Below are 15,826 nucleotides of genomic sequence, written 5' to 3'. Positions count from 1 at the left end.
GGGACGCAGGGACCAAGCCCTGGGTGCCTGGCAGGGGGCCGCCTTGGGGTTTTCCTTGGTGGCCCCGGGTGGGCGCAGGAGGGGGGTGGGTGCGCCGCTGCGCCCTGCAAGGGAAGAGGTTGGGCTCTGTGGGGTGAGCTGAGATTGCAGATGGGTTTCCTTGCCTTTTTTTTTTTTTATTGTTGTAAATCAAGCCAGAGTCAACTCTCCAGAGCTCCCCCTTTGCACCCCAGTGGGTAACAGCACTGCTGGGGGGTGAGGACAGACGTCACCCCCGGTGCGGGCACGCACAGCGTGGGACCGGGGCTGGGAGCAGCACCCCGGGATGTGGGGGGCAGGGGGGGGGGGACCCTGCCCTCCACGTGGGGACAAAGCCACCGCCAGGCACTTCTCGGGGTCCCTCCAGGAAAACCACACGTCCCACCACAACACCCAGGGCTGCATTCCCCAAAACCACAGCGCTGAAGGGCTGCAGCCCTCCGGGGGCTGCGACGTGAGGGGGGGTGAGGTGCTGGCACCCAGCGTGGAGGGTCCCTGCTCCCAAACCTCACCCGTGGGAAAACGGGGAGGTGCTGGTGGGCTCTGCTCCCTGCCAGCACCATCCGGGGAGGGGGGCAGCTCCTGGGCAGCCCCATCCCCGCGGGCACCTCGGGTTTGGGGCCGGGGGCTGCGGTGGGGTGGGGAGAAGGGTTTTCCTCCGGTGCGTCCGCCCGGCTCGCGGGCCGAGTGTGAGTGTTTACCCGCAGCCTTTCTCATCGCTTGCAGCATGGCAGGAGTTATTCAAAGGCGGGCGGAAGCGAGCGCAGCAACTGAAACAACAATGAAAAGGAAACGGAGCTCGAAAAATTCTCCGTTCATAAATCAGCTGAACTGCAGGTGATCCCTGGGCAGGGGCGAGCCAAGGAAAAGAGGCGGCTGGAAGCGGCCGGGCAGAACGTCCCCGCCAGCAGGGATGGGGAATTTGGGATGGGGGGCGACAGGCAGGGTGCCCCCGGGTGGCTTTGGGTGGCGGGGATTGTCGTGCCTGCGTCCCTGGGGCTGTCAGCCTCGGGTGCAGGGCCAGGAGAGGTGCAGGAACCGGGGGAGGTTTTGTGGTGCGTGAGCGAAGCCGGGTGCGAGAGGCGAAACCATCCCCGGGTGGGGCCGCTTTCCGCAGTGGGGCTGGCATCACACGCACACGAGCCACCAGGCCCGGGGAAATGCAAAGAGCTGCAGCCAGCAGAGACCAGCTCGGGGCAGAGAATCCGTGTGCAGCTGTGCCACGGCCCGTGGAGGCTGGGAGATGAGGTTATTGGGGTGCTCGAGGGGTGCACAGCCAGGGGACCCCACAGCCTCACCGGGGTGAGCCCCGACCACAGCTGGGATTGCCCTGGGAGCAGCCCTGTGTTACCCTCACCTCCTCTGCGCCCCTGCTGCCTTTTGGGGACCAGCACGTCTCTTCTGAAGCAAAAACCCAGCAGGATCCAGGCGAGCGTGGCACCGAGCCGGGAGATGCCAGGGTTAACAGGAGGCGATTGCGGGCTCTCAGCGGCCCCGGCTCCTTGCTGGGATCTCATAAAGGCCTTTTCCTCCTTAGGAATTGGAGCTGCTGGCTTGGGATGGGCTCTGCTGCGCGCTGGCAGCATCCCACGGAGCTGGCATGGCGAGGAAACAGCTCTGCCTGAGCCGGGTCCCGCGTCTCCAAAACCTGGGTGTCCCTCTCCATGTCCCCCCGGGGTCGCAGCGGGTTTTGTCACTGTTTTGCCAGCCCGGGGTCCCCACCTCATCCATCACCCTCACGTTGCTTCTCCAGGCTTTTTAGCCCCGTGGATTGAGCGAGGATATTGCAGCCGCTCCCCAAACACCGCTGAGAGCCAAGACCCAACCTCAGGGATGCCAAAAAGGGGCTGGCGCCTCCGGACCCGCACCCATGGGGCACCCGAGGGTGGGCAGATGGCCCCAGGACCAGCCCGGTGGCAGCAGGCTGAGTCCTACATCGGTGCTAATGGGATTTTTCCTGTGCTGGAGGAAAGGACTTGATCATGTTCCCTGCACTGGGAAAGGCAGACGGGATCGCTTCTCCGTGTCTACCGCTATCGTCTCCCCCTTCCTTGATTTCCCTGTCATCTTGTCTTTCAGCAGAGCTAGAAAACCAGGAGACCACCATAAATAAATCCTGTGTCTTTAAGCAGTTTTGTACAGTACAAGAAAACGCACTCGTTGAATTACAGCTTTTTAATCAAATACATGTAACCATGTCACTTAAAGTGCTCGCGAAAAGCAAAAAAAAAAAAAAAAAAAAAAAAAAAAGAGAAGCAAAAAAAAAAAAAAAAAGAGAGAAACACAATTGGAAGAGCACGATATTAAAACCAGCTGCTTTTTTACCCCCACCACAGTTAATAGTTTTTGAATGTTCTGAATGAGAGAGAAAACAGAGCCAAGCTCCACTTTCATGTCCATCTTTCTGATCAAACCCCATCACCGGGGGGAGCCGGGCAGCCCTGGCACAGCGGCCGGGCGGTGCGGGGGACGCGCTGCGTGCAGCCCTGCGCTCCCCGCTCTTCTGCAGCTCCTCTCCGGCTCCTCGCAGCCATCTCGACGTGGGAGCCCGTGCTCCTGCTGCAGCCCGAGAGATGCAGCGGTGCGGAGAGGCTGGGGCTGAGCCGGCGGAGACACAAGCCAGGTCCCCAAAAAGCCGAGCAGCACGTGGGGCAGGGCCGGAGCGTGCCCCGCTGTGCCGTGCATGCTGCTCGGCCCGGATACATCACCGAGCAGCAACCCCGTCCATCAATTTTAACCCTGATCCACCTCCCGATGCTGCTTTTTTTGCAAATTGGCATCGCTAGGATGGAGCTCATCCCCCGTGGGTACCAAGGTGTGTCAGTTCCTACAGCATCACCTCCCCCAGTTCTGCCGGTGCAGTCCCCGTGCCCCATCCCCGTGCCTCGTCCCCGTGCCCTGTTCCCAATCCCCATCCCCGTGCCCTGTCCCCGTGCCCCATCCCCTCAGGGCACACACTCCGGGACCACCTCGACGTCCACCTCCGGCCTCGCTGGCCGCCGGCCCTTCCTCACGTCCTGCCAACCACCCCGAGCTGCGCGGCTCCCCTGTAGCATGGACCAACGCTCATTAAGCGCGAGGCAGAGACCACCAAATATGTCAAAACACACTTAAAATTTATTGTTTCATACCATACGTTTGAGTCTCTTGAACGCCGGCCAGTGTTTCTCCCTCTCTGCGATGGGGCCTATCTGCTGTCACTGATGCTTCGCATATATGTATAGCCCCTTTTCTTTCTGCCTCCCCCCCCCCCTCCCCTTCTTTCTTTAAATGAAAAATACAAACAATTGATGGAAAATGTACATTCGTTCCATATGGGACGGTCGGAGTGTGGAGAGGAGCCAGGAGAGTCATTTTTAGGCAGACTCCTCTCTCCAGCGGATGGCTGGATGGCTTCCCAGAGCGGCCCCGCGCGGCCTGGCCTGACTCTCCTGACGAGCCTCAGACAGTCTGTGACGCTCCCGCTCCGGCGGGGGGGACGTGATTCAGCTCCCCACCAACCTCAACCCCCTGGGGTCGGTGAGCACGAGGAGGGAGAGGTGTCCACTGAGACCCTCGCCGGGTCCCACGAGGGCTGCGCGGAAGGAGATGGGTGGACGTGGTCTGTGTGGGAGATGGGGTTGGGTTGGGTTGGGTTGGGTAGGCTAGGTTGAGTTGATTGGGTTGAGGTAGGTTGGTTGGGTTGGTTAGGCTGGGTTAAATTGGTTAGGTTAGGCTAGGTTAGGTTAGGTTAGGTTAGGTTAGGTTAGGTTAGGTTAGTTAGGTTAGATTAGGTCAGGTTAGATTGGATTCAGTAGGCTAGGTTGAGTTGATTGGGTTGGGTTGGGTTGGGTTGGGTTGAGTTAGGTCGGTTGGGTTGGTTAGGCTGGGTTAAGTTAATTAGGTTAGGTTAGGTTAGGTTAGGTTAGGTTAGGTTAGGTTCAGTAGGCTAGGTTGAGTTGGTTGGGTTGGGTCGAGTTAGGTTGGTTAGGCTGGGTTAAATTGGTTAGGTTAGGTTAGGTTTGGTTAGGTTAGGTTAGGTTAGTTAGGTTAGATTAGGTTAGGTTGGGCTCAGTAGGCTAGGTTGAGTTGGTTGGGTTGGGTCGAGTTAGGTTGGTTGGGTTGGTTAGCACGGGTTAAGCAGGTTAGGTTAGGTTGGATTAGGTTAGGTTGGGTTGGGTTGGGTTGAGTTAGGTTGGTTGGGTTGGTTAGGCTGGGTTTTGTAGGTTATTTTAGGTCAGGTTAGTTTGGGTTGGGTTAGGCGGATTGATTTGGTTGGGGTAAGTTAGTTGTGTTGTGTTGGTTGTGTTGGGTTGGTTAGGGCTGGTTAAGCTTGGGTTAGGAGGTGTTGGCCTGGTTGCATTGCATTAGGTTAGACAGTTGGTTGCAATAGTTGTGTTGAGTTGGGTTGTGTTAGGACACCTCCAGAGAACACTCCCAACCTTCCCCATGACCCTACAGCCTCCGGATGCATTGCAGCATCACCGGCTCAGCCCCAAAAAGGAGCACAAGGTGGCTCTGGCTGGGTGTCTGTGGGGCTGAGCCCAGCCAAGAGCTTCTGGGTGGAACAAGCCCCCAGAGTGCCCCATGAGGCACGCAACGAGGACCAAACCTGGCTCCTTTTTGGCCCAGAGCGTTGGGTTCCCACTGCTGGGTGAGTGGTGGGACCTGGGGGCTGAGGGGCCAGGGGCTGGTGGTGGGACCTGGTGCAGGGTGTGGGCAATGCCAGGAGTGAGGAGATGCTGAGGAAAAATCAGTTCCAGGCTGCAAAGCCTTTCAAGGACGGGCTTAAGGACTCCTTGCTGACTTCTTTTCTTTTTCTTTTGCAAAGGCTGAAGGTTTTTTGACGCCTTGGACCTGTTTTTCTGCTGGCAGCTGCCCCCATCTGCCCACCACAGCCAGCAGAGCAATGGGGAGAAAAAAAACACCCTCGCTCTAGCTGTTTTTCAGGAAGAAGGCTCAGAAATCCACGAGCAAACCTCAGCCTCTGCTGAGCCTTCCTCTCCCTGCTGAGCTCAGCCCCAGGAGCTGAGCCCACACCCACCGAAGCGGGCAGAATTTAGGGAATATTGCCTGGGAGAGCTCCTGGGGGGGTTTGGGTGGGCTGGGGATGGGCAGGAGCTGCAGCTCAGCACCGCTCATCAGGGCCACGGAGGAAGCCGTGGCTTTCCTGTCCTGCAAGAAGTGTTGAGATTTTAAAACATTTCCTTTCCCAAACTGGGCTGCAAAGCAGAAAGTTTGGGAAAGTTTGGGAGCTGAGAAACGGAGACAACCTTTTCTTCGGCTCAGTCGGGAAAGGCTGTGCTGGGAACATTTTAAACCTTTCTTCACGCTTCAACCTTTTCCCTTTGGTTAACCTTTACGGCGCGTACCGCAGTTACAGTTCCGAGTAACTTGCTTCCAATCTAAAAAAAATGGAAACTTTTTTTTTTTTTTTTTTTTTTTTCCAGCGCTCGTTTTCTCGAGCAGTCAGGAAATGTTTTGGAGCCATTTCCCACAAACAGGTTTGGTTTTGATAAATCTTCATTTCATTATTATTATTATTTTTTTTTATTTTTTTTTTTTCGGTGGACCTTTTTCTGCGTCAAAACCTCCGGAGCAGCCGCCTTGTGCCACGGGGTGGGACAGGGACCCACGGCACCGCGCCGGCAGCATCCTCCCCTTCCCTCCGACGCAGCGACGGGAGGCTCCGAGCACCCAAAATAAGGGTGCCCCTGCCTGCTGCAGGGGTTTGGGGCCCTGATGCGGGACTCGGCATGGACTGAGAGGCTCAAACTCCCCCTCCGAGTCCCAGCAGGGATGACTTCATCCAGGCTGCGCGTCCCCGGGCGCGTGCCACCGTTCCCTCCCCTGCTGCTCTCCACCGAGGACGGCTCCGGCCGCCCGCGGGTGCCCCGGGGCCGCTGCTGGCTTCAGCCTGGGGAGCGCCGAGCCCGGAGCTGCGCGTTGCCGGGACGGTCCGGCTGGCACATGCTGTTTTAATATTTGGGTGATGTCATCGAGCACTCTATAATGCCATAAAAAAAACCAGAAGGGCTATAAACCTGACCAGCGAGCCTCCAGCAGAACACACACACACACACACACACACACGGGTGTGCACATGGCTACAGATGCGTGCACACGCGGGTGCCGGGAGACACGGATGCGCATCCACGTGCTCACACGGGTGTGCGCACACACACAGAGGCACACGCATGGATGCACGTGCAGGTTCACACATGTGCAGATAGAAAAAAAACAGATTAAAAAAAAAAGACAGAATAAAATGGACACGTGCTTTGCACACACACGCGCTCAGCTGCATGCACACCAAAACACGGGGATGTGCACACATTTGTGCACGCGTGGGCGCACGCAGCAATGCGTCTACGCTCAGATGCACACGTGTTGGTGCACACACACACACGTGCTTGCACACACGTGTTTTTGGATGCACACACACTCATGATCACACCGCAGCACCGTGGCAGGTGGCACGGGGAGGGCAGGGCGGGTGTGCGTGGTGCGCACAAGTGCACCCAGGTGCATGGGAGCAGCGAGTCCAGGGGGAGCCACAGCCCCAGAGCCCCAGGGGACATGGAGCAGCCACCACCAGCCCACAGCCACGCAGGTCCTGGGGCTGCCTCCCCTCCCCGACCCCGCAGCCGTCCCCAGGCAAGGCGGCAGGATGCGCCTGTCAGTTTTTAGATATACCTGTCAAATTCTTCCCCCACATTTCTGCGGTAACGACCTGCTAAGAGCCCCTCGCTCCTCCTCCCCAGTCCGAAGCCATCAGGCACGGAGCTTTGGAGAGATTAAGTCATAAAAATCAGAAAGGGGCTGCGTGGTAACAGCCCCAGCCTGAGCCATAACAGCAGTGAAATCATCCCCAAACTATTCCAGCAAAGTCCATTTCCATTTCCATGCAACACCTGACCACCCCTCGGCCGGCTCTCAGCGAAATAAAACGCCCGCCTGTTGTTTCCTGGCCTCGGCTGGGCCAGAAGGGGCTGGGGGCAGGGAAGGAGAGGATGTTAAAAATAAAAGCACTCGACCCACGTGCGCCGCCGGCCCCAGCGAGCGGCGCAGGATGCGCCCACAGGACAGAGGGAGGTGATGGGGGCGACCAGGCTGAGCCCCCCGGGTGCTGCGGGACACAGATTGCCTCCCTCCTGAGCTGCCTGCATCGTGGCTTCATTATCTGGCCCCAAAACTGAGCAAACCCACACAAATCCAAAGGGCTGATGCCAGGGGAACGCAGGAGGTGGTTTTGCCATCGGTCCTAACGCAACGAGTGGCTGGAGAGAGCGCCTGTGCTAATGGGGCTGGAGCAGCCTGGGTGCCATGCAGCCCTCCTGCCTCATGCCAGAAATGGGGCCGGGGGGGCTGAAACCTCCCCCCTGCTGCCAAAAACGCCGGTGGTTTGGGATCAAGCTGCCCACAGAGGCACCAGGCTGGAGGGCAGGTCCCGGTCCAGCCACTGAGGATGCTTCTTGATGTGTTTGACACCCAAAAGGCAGGGTTAGGTGAAAAAAGCTGCACAAAGCAGTGAGCAGCATCACCGCAGGGTTTGGCCAGAAACCATCGTCTGGCACCAGCCCTTCTGCCTCCTGTTATCTGACCCAAACCTGGGCTCCTGTTTTCTTCCTCGCTCGTTTTCCTTCTTTCTCATTTCCCCGCTGGCCGCGACCTGGCGTAGGGCTGGCCAGCGGGACAGGGGGGAGTCGAGCATTGTTCACGGGCTCGCTTGCAATTAGGCTTTATTATTAATAAAAACACACAGCTCGGGGCGGCGGGGGGTTGTGCAGGAGGAGGCGAAGGTTTTGCTGGGAGCTGTGGAGCGGTGTGGGAGCATGGCACAGGGAGCTTGGCTGAATGCAGAGCCAGAGCCACCAGCGAGGTATCCTGAGCTGGTTGTCTGTCTGTCCAGGGACAGCTCTGGCTGCTGCAAATCACCCCAGCACCACCACGAATTGCCCTGGCACCACTGTGTGCGTTCAGAGCGCCGCAGCAGCGATGGCACCACGTTGTGTCTCTGGGGCAGGGTGCTGTGCTCGCTGCTGTCCGTGGGCATTCAGCAAGGAGGGAACCCCGGGTGCCACCTGGGGGTGTGCAGGGCAGGGATTTTGGTGCTGGGGACCCGTGTTTGTACCTGAGTGATGTATTTGTGGGGTGATGCTGAGGAGGGATAACGGGATAACCAGCCCTCACTGCGGGTTCCTGCCTGCTGGTACCTGCCCTGACTTTGTGGAGCATCCTAGGGCACAAAGTGAGGACACCCCACTCCATCCAGCTCACGACAGGGCCACATTTTCAACAATTTTACAGCACAGGTGCTTTGGGAAACCAGCGCACGCCCAGCCCTGGGCACCCCTAAAACGAGGGCACGTCGGATCCCAGCGTCTCCAGAGCAAAGAGCAGCAGCTGAAAACCACCCTGGGGCTCCCAGCCCTGCGAGCTGGGACCCTGGCACGGCCCGAGGAGCCAGCGGCGGGGAAGGCAGGGGATTTCTGCTGCAGAAAAATCACCCGAGGCTTCCTCTGAGCTCTGCCACACCGCCGCCTTCCCCCGGGCGCTGCGGGCAGAGGGGCGCGGGGCGGCTGGAGCGATGCTCCTTAATCGCAGGAAATGATCGCATGCTCGCGGGGAAGGTACCTGGAAAAGAAGTCAGGGCTTTTCTTTTTTATCCCTCGTCTCCTTCCTCTCGGGCTGCTGCTGGGACCGGCGTGGGACGGAGCCTATAGAAGGCTGCTTCCTTTCATAGTCATCGGCGGCGGCACAGGATGCTTCTCATTTCGTGTTTTGTTTGTTTGTTTCAGCTCCGATTCTGGCACACGTCGGACACACCACTCGCGGCCGGCCGCCAGCCCTCCCGTGTAGGTAATGATGTCATTTTTCCATGTATTCCCCCTTTTTACATACTGTATATGGCAACACAATGAGGTTCGTTTCTGCCGTTTAATGGGAACGCATCGCCAGCCCCCAAACGGGTTCATTTTATTAGCACTTCACATAAAAAAAAGTGAGTCAGGATTTAGTCCTGTTAACACTAATGTGAATTTAATTTAGGAGAAGCTCGAAAATTAATGTCATTTGTTAAATATCCATTTCCCCTAAAAGGCAATTCTTTGCCAACAACAACAACAAAAAACTCTTCTTCTATTCATTTTTTTTTTTTCTTTTTTTTTAATAGCCTTTTTTGGCTATATCAGCCTGGTTTAAATCACTCATCGTTCAAGGAACGGATGCCACCAGCGTTTTATGCAACAGATTGTCAGCTCTGCTTCTCCGACCTGGGGGTCGCAAGCGCTGCCTTTAGCACCAAGAGCCGTGCGCAACGGGGCGTGCAGGGCCGGGACGGGGGGTGCTTGGTGGGGACAGGAGAAGGGAGGACCCTCTGTTACCTGGGCAGGAAGGCAGCTGGGAGGGTTTGGGAGCTCCAATGAGGATGCTGTGAGTGAATGCGTTGAGAGTTTGGAGAGAACGGACTCGATTTTGGGGCAGTTTCGCAGGAAAACGGGGCGAGCGCGCGGCGACGCCTTCCCCCTCCCCACCTCCCCGCCGGCTCGGGGTAATAACCACACGAAGGCATGGCTCGAGAGGAGGATATGGCAGGTTTTATTAGATGCCGTGTATCTGAGAACAGCTGCTTTCTCCCGCAGGGCGCATCGGTGGGCACGGGGGTCGGCCTCGAGCACCCCCCCGGCCCCGTAGGGCGCTGCCGGAGCCGCGGCCCCGCGCCCAGCCCGAGGCGGCTGGCGGCAGCCCCCGAATCCGCGCAGCCTGCCAGGTTGTCAGAACATTCATCAACGGATACAGCAATCTGGAAATGGTTGGGACAACATGGATTTGCGGAAAATATGTGTTCACACAACAAGCGCACAAGATGGGAGCAATTAGCTGAAGATGTTTTAATAATTAACCAGTATCAAACAGTTTGCTCTCCTTACAGTTCTAGACAATAAAAGTGTTTGCAGTCGTATTTTTCTTTTGTACAAAATTCCAGTCGATTGTTCCACAATATTTACATTGTCATTCCCTTTTCACAAAATATCTCCTTTCCCCCCCCCTTTTTTTTTTCTTCATTTTTTTTTTCTTTTTTTTTTCTTTTTTTTTTCTTTTTTTTTTTAAATCCAGCTTTGCTACATAAATGCTTTAGATCTCATGGATATCCCTTGATTTATTTTTTTAAAAGTCTAATAATAAAAAAAAAAAAAAAAAAAAAAACCAAAAACAACGACAAAGACATTAAATATCATTTTATATATAAAAAAAAATGCTTAGTAAAAATATAGTTTTGTTGCCCAATTAAAATATATTGCTGAGAATACAGTAAAAACTGTCCTAAAGACCACCACTACTGGGCACCGAGTCTTCCACGGCCCCTGCAAAGGCTTCCTAAATCTCCCCCCCTGCGTGAGTTCGCCTGCCCTGGGGTTAGATAGTGGGGCAGGCGGCTCTGGTCGTCCTGTTAGTAGTTGTTTCAGGCAGGATTCACTGTAGTTCGCCTAAAAACGCCCCCGAACTGGTCGGGAGCTGCAGCTGAGCCCCGCCGAGAGGGCAGGGAGAGCAGCGGGCAGGCTAGTGCGTGCGTTAACCTTGCTTTGGAAAGGCGTCTATGTGTTATATAGGCATACGGTATATCAGTGAGTTCAGCATGATTGATTGTTTTTCTTTAAAAAAAAAAAAAAAAGAGAGAAAAAAAGAAAGCGATGCATTTAATGAGATACTCTAAATATCATGGAGCTCGTGGTTAAAGGAGGATGGCTTCTCGGTTCGGATGGAGAGCGGGCGCTGCCGGGGCTCTCGCACGGTGAGCACGTGGCACGGTGGGGCCAACCTAACCGGTGATGCAGGGGCTGTAGTAAACGGCGCTGCTGGCGTCGGACAGGGCGGATATCAAGCTGCTCTCCTCGCAGGAGATGCTTCTAGGAGTCACTTTGGAGAGGGAGACGTGGTAAGGGAGTCCCGAGGCGTCGGGACGAGTCCTGCTCATGTTCAAATACTGATCGAACTCGTTGCGGTCAACGTCCGTCCACAGCTCGCTTTGGTTCAAGTGATCCACGCTCTCCATGTGGTGGGCTTCGGGCGGGGGCGAGAGCTGGCCCAGGTGGGCGGAAAGCCCGTTCTGAGTCCCCGAGCACATCTGGTTGTAGTATATGCTGGAGGGATGGGGAGTCCTCATGGCGTCGGCCAAGTGCGACGGGGTCTGCGCATAGGGCACGGCCACGTCCCGCCCGATGCACTTCTCCTGGGGAAACTCCATCTGGTGATGGTGGTGGTAGCCGCGAAAGGGCATCATGTTGCAGTCATCCTGCATGTGCGGAGGGAAAAACGCCGGCTCGGTCTGTTCCAAGACATCCAAGGGAGACATCTCAGGAGTTGGCAAGCCATAGTTTTCAATATCCGACCCCATGGAGTGGAGTTCTCTGAAGTGGTTAAGTGGGGGAGGCTGGGGGTGGCCCGGCTGGCTGCCGCCGTGGTGACTCATGCTGAAGTTGTCACTGCAAGGCTGGGAAAGGTTATGGAGGAGGATATTGGGTTCCATCCTCTTGATTTTCTTGGCTTGCTTCTTTCTCCTCGGGCGGTACTTGTAGTTGGGGTGATCCTGGAGGTGCTGGATTCGCAGCCGCTCGGCCTCTTCCACGAAGGGACGCTTGTCGCTGGCGCTCAGCGCCTTCCACGACTGGCCTGGAAAGGGGGAAACGAAGCTCTGTGAGAGGGGCCGGAGGGGGCACACGGGGAAGGGGCACCCACAGGGTGTTGGGGGTCCCTTGACCAGCTCTGTGCCTGAGCTGGGTCCCGGTGCTGGCACAAATTGGGGACGGGGAGCGGGACCCCGAGCGGGGTTGTCCCCGCGTGCCCAGTGCTTTGGTGCAGAGGGGAACAGGGGTGCAAAATCCCGGGGAAGTGGGGGACCAGATTCCCCCTACAACCCTGGGGTGTCCAATTCCCTGCATCCCACCCCACAGCCCTGCACCTCTGCAGCCCAAATTCCTGTCCCCAAATCCGTGCCCTGCAGCCCCGTATCCTGAACCCCCCGTCCCTGCGCCCCGCAGCCCCGTGTCCCTGCATCCTGCTGCCCCAGCTGGCCATATCCTGCTTCCCGTAGCCCCGCATCCTGCGGCTCCGTCTACCCATATCCTGCTTCCCGTGTTCCCACATCCCGCATCCTTTGCTCGTGTACCCCGCATCCTGCAGCCCCGTATTCCCGCATCCTGCATCTCCCCAGCTGCGTGTTCCCACATCCCACAGCCTTCCCTGCATCCCCGCATCCCACAGCCTCGGTGTCCCACATCCTACAACACCAAATCCCATGGACTGTTAGCGCTGCGCCCCGCAGCCCTTGGTCCCACAGCCCGACATCCCTGCATCCTTTGGTCCCATATCCTCAGGGGCTGCCTGCCACAACCCTCTAACCTCACAGCCCACGTCCCGCAGCTCCCCGTCCCTGCAGCCCTATATCCTCAGTCGCCATCCCGCAGTCCTGTCCCCTTCCAGCCTCTCCCCTGTCCTTCCCCTAATCCCACTGCCTCGTCTCCTCGCAGCCTGCACTCCACAGCCCCGTACTCTCACAGCCTACATCCCGACACCCCGTACCCTACAGCCTGCGTCCCCAGCCCCGTATTCCTGCATCCCGCTGCCCCATACCCCTGCCATCCACAGGCAGCTCCGTGTCCCTGTATCCTGCAGCCCCGCACTCTTGCAGCTCACGTCCCCAGCCCCATAGCTGTGTACCCCACGTCCCCAGCCCCATATCCCTGCATCCTGCAGCCCTATATATTTGCAGCCCACATTCTTAGCCCTTTACCCCAGCAAACTACATCCCCAGCCCCATATCTTTGCATCCCACTGCCCCATACCCCTGTATCTGTGCATCCCAGCCCCATACCTTGTAATGCACATTCCCAGCCCCGTATCCCTGCATCCTGCAGCCCTAAACCTTTGCAGCCCACATCCTCAGCCCCATACCCCAGCAACCTACATCCCCAGCCCTGTATCTGTGCATCCCACTGCCCCACACCCCTGGAGCCCGTGTCCCCAGCCCTGCACTGCTTCATCCCCAGCCCCATACCCATGTAGTCCACATGCCCAGCCCCGTGTCTGTGCATCCCACAGCCCCACATCCTACATCCCCATACCCCATACCTCTGCAGCCCACATTCTCAGCCCCGTACCCTGGCATCCTACAACCCCAGACCTGTATCTGTGCGTCCCACAGCCTCAAATCCTACATTCTGATACCCCGTACCCCCACAGCCCACATCCTCAGCCCTGTACCCTGGCATCCCATACCCCCAGCCCTTTATCTGTGAGTCCTGCAGCCCCACATCCTACATCCCCATTCCCCAATACCTTTGCAGCCCACATCCCCAGCCTCATACCTTGGCATCCCACACCCCCAGCCCCGTATCTGTGACTCCCACAGCCTCAAATCCTACATCCCCATACCCTGTACCTTGCCAGCTCACATCCCCAGCCCCATTCCCTGGCACCCCACACCCCCAGCCCTGTATCTATGAGTCCCACAGCCTCAAATCCTACATCCCCATACCCCGTACCTCTCCAACCCACATCCCCAGCCCCGTTCCCTGGCACCCCACACCCCCATCCCTACATCACAGCCATCCCGCCACCCCAAACCGGCAACCCACACCCCCAACCCCGCACCCCACCAACCCCAACCCCGCGATCCCGCATCCCCCATCCCCGTCTCCCCCTCTCCGTGCCGCCCCAGCCCGCTCACCCAGCATCTTGCTGAGCACGGCGTTGTGCAGGTCGGGGTTCTGCTGCGCCAGCCGCTTGCGCTCATCCTTCGCCCAGACCATGAAGGCGTTCATGGGCCGGCGGATACGGGAATCCTCGCCGGCCTTGCCTTCGGTGCGACCCGCCGGGGGGCTGTATCCATAGCCCGGTTCGGGACTGGGCGTACGGCTGGGGGCCGCGCCGGGGGCCGCACCGGGAGCCGTAGCACCGGGGCCAAAGGCGAAGTTTGGCTCGGGGCTGGGCGTGCGGCTGGAGGGTGATGCAGCTCCCGGGGGGCGCGCGAAGGCGAGCCCGGGCTCAGCGGCCGGCACGGCGGCGGTGACCCATGAACAGTCGCCCCGGGGTTGCGATATCTCCTCTCGGCAGTAGTTTGACTCAGATATATTCATTCCAGCTGGACAGCACTTTGTGTCCGACCCGAGCGGGTGCCGGAGAGAGAATCGAGTCCCCGCTGCGTCCCACCGGCTCCAGCAGCCGCCGAGCAAGGAGCGCCGCCGCTCGCTTCCCTCGCCTTCAGGGGGGGATCTGGGGGTCGGCTTGTTTTGTTTTGGTTTCTTTTCTTTTGCCCTTTTTTTGTTTTGTTTCTTGTTCTTTTTTTTTTTTTTTTTTTTTTTTCCCCCTTTCCCCCCAAAAAAAAACTTTTGGGATGATGCTGGGCTGGAAGGGGCAAAATATAGCCGGGCTGGACCAATCAGCGGGGCGAAGGGGAGGAGGAGGAGGAGGAGGAGGAGGAGGAGAGGGAGAGGGAGAAGAGGAGGAGGAGGAGGAGGCGATGAGGGGGAGGAGGAGGAGGAGGAGGAAGAGGAAGGGGGGCGTCCCCAGGCACAGGCAGGAAGAAGCCGCCTGGGGAGGGCTGGGTTGGGACCGGTGTGGACGCCGCTACCCGGTTCCCTTCCTCCCAAGGAGGAGGGCTATTCATTTTTTTTGTCTCCCTCCTTTTCCTTCTTTTTCTTTCTTTATTTTTTTTTCCTTCTTTTTTTTTTTTTAATTTTTTTTCCTTCTTTTTTTATTTTTTTCTTTCAAGCCCCTTTTTTGGCTACTTGAAGTCTGCCAGAGCCTCCCGCAGCCCCGGGGAAGTGTTTAGATTTGCTGCGTGTTTGCAGGGGGACCGGGATGCCTGGGGCTTGGCGTTTATTTTTCTTACGACTCCTTTCGTGTGTGTGTTTTGGCCAGCCTTCGCCGCTCGGGGTCAGGAGCAGCCTTGGGCTGGAGGCAGGGGCGAGCCCTCTTCCCCCGGCAATACCCCGGTGGGGCTCTCGGGGATGGCTGGAGAAATTTCCCCTTGATTTTCAGATCCCTTCACATGCAAAGAAACGCAGCCCTGGTGGCTTAGGCACTTTTGAGGAACGGTGGCATCACCGGCAGGACGACAGCAGCCAAAAACTGCCCTGAGCTGCTCTGCTTGGGGCTGGCACGGCCACGCTGCGGCCGCACGCGCCGTGCCCGTGGCACGCTGCCTCCCGGCTGCTTGTCCCCCCCCTTCCAGCCCACGGATATTTTTCAGAGATGTGCCAAGAGCCAGGCTAGGTGGTCTGAAGTTTCTTCCTGCCCTTGGCACAGAGCTGTGAGCTCTGCGGGAGCAGTTTGCGAGCACGGGGACCTCTCCGTGCTCCCCGGCACCCCCAGGCTGGGTGCGAAAGGTGCCCACGGCCACGGGTACCCGGCTCCGAGCCCCTCTCTGAGGGGATGTGGCCGAGCCCCCAACCCGAAATGTGCGACGTGGGGTGAGGGAGATGTGGGGCACCGGCTTGCGCAAGAGCCCAGCTGCCAGGCTGCCGGCAGCGGGGTGTTGCATGCCACGGTTTCAGCGCGTCTGGAAGTGATTTGGAAAAGCCAATCTGCCGTTTAACCCTAAACAAAACAAAGGCCTTAAAAAAAAAAAAATAAAAAAAAAATAATAAAAAAAATCTCGTCTCGCTTATTCTTCAGTCGCTAGCCAGGAGTGAACAGAGGTTTCAGGCTAGATTTCCTTTCACATTCCTGGAGGCTCTTCTTCGTGTTTTGCAAGAGCGGATCAGCACCAGTGCGCAGGAGAGCCGGGCGGCCGCACGGAGCCTCC

At 57.7% G+C, this 15,826-nt stretch overlaps 1 protein-coding gene across 1 annotated transcript; it reads right to left on the bottom strand.

Moving 5' to 3' along the window:
• Positions 1 to 10,677: 10,677 nt before the first annotated feature.
• Positions 10,678 to 14,429, bottom strand: SOX18 (SRY-box transcription factor 18). Its single transcript, XM_084296804.1, has 2 exons — positions 13,748 to 14,429; positions 10,678 to 11,691 (listed from the first exon to the last, which is right to left on the bottom strand). Exons 1-2 carry the CDS (start codon positions 14,154 to 14,156, stop codon positions 10,841 to 10,843), a joined length of 1,260 nt encoding a protein of 419 aa, XP_084152930.1. The 5' UTR covers positions 14,157 to 14,429; the 3' UTR covers positions 10,678 to 10,840.
• Positions 14,430 to 15,826: the final 1,397 nt, after the last annotated feature.

The sequence above is a fragment of the Netta rufina genome (assembly GCF_964035555.1).
Source record: "Netta rufina genome assembly, chromosome: 16".
In the NCBI taxonomy this organism is placed as follows: Eukaryota; Metazoa; Chordata; class Aves; order Anseriformes; family Anatidae; genus Netta; species Netta rufina.
Note: the sequence above shows the minus strand (reverse complement) of the source record. Positions and strands in the feature narration are given on the sequence as shown.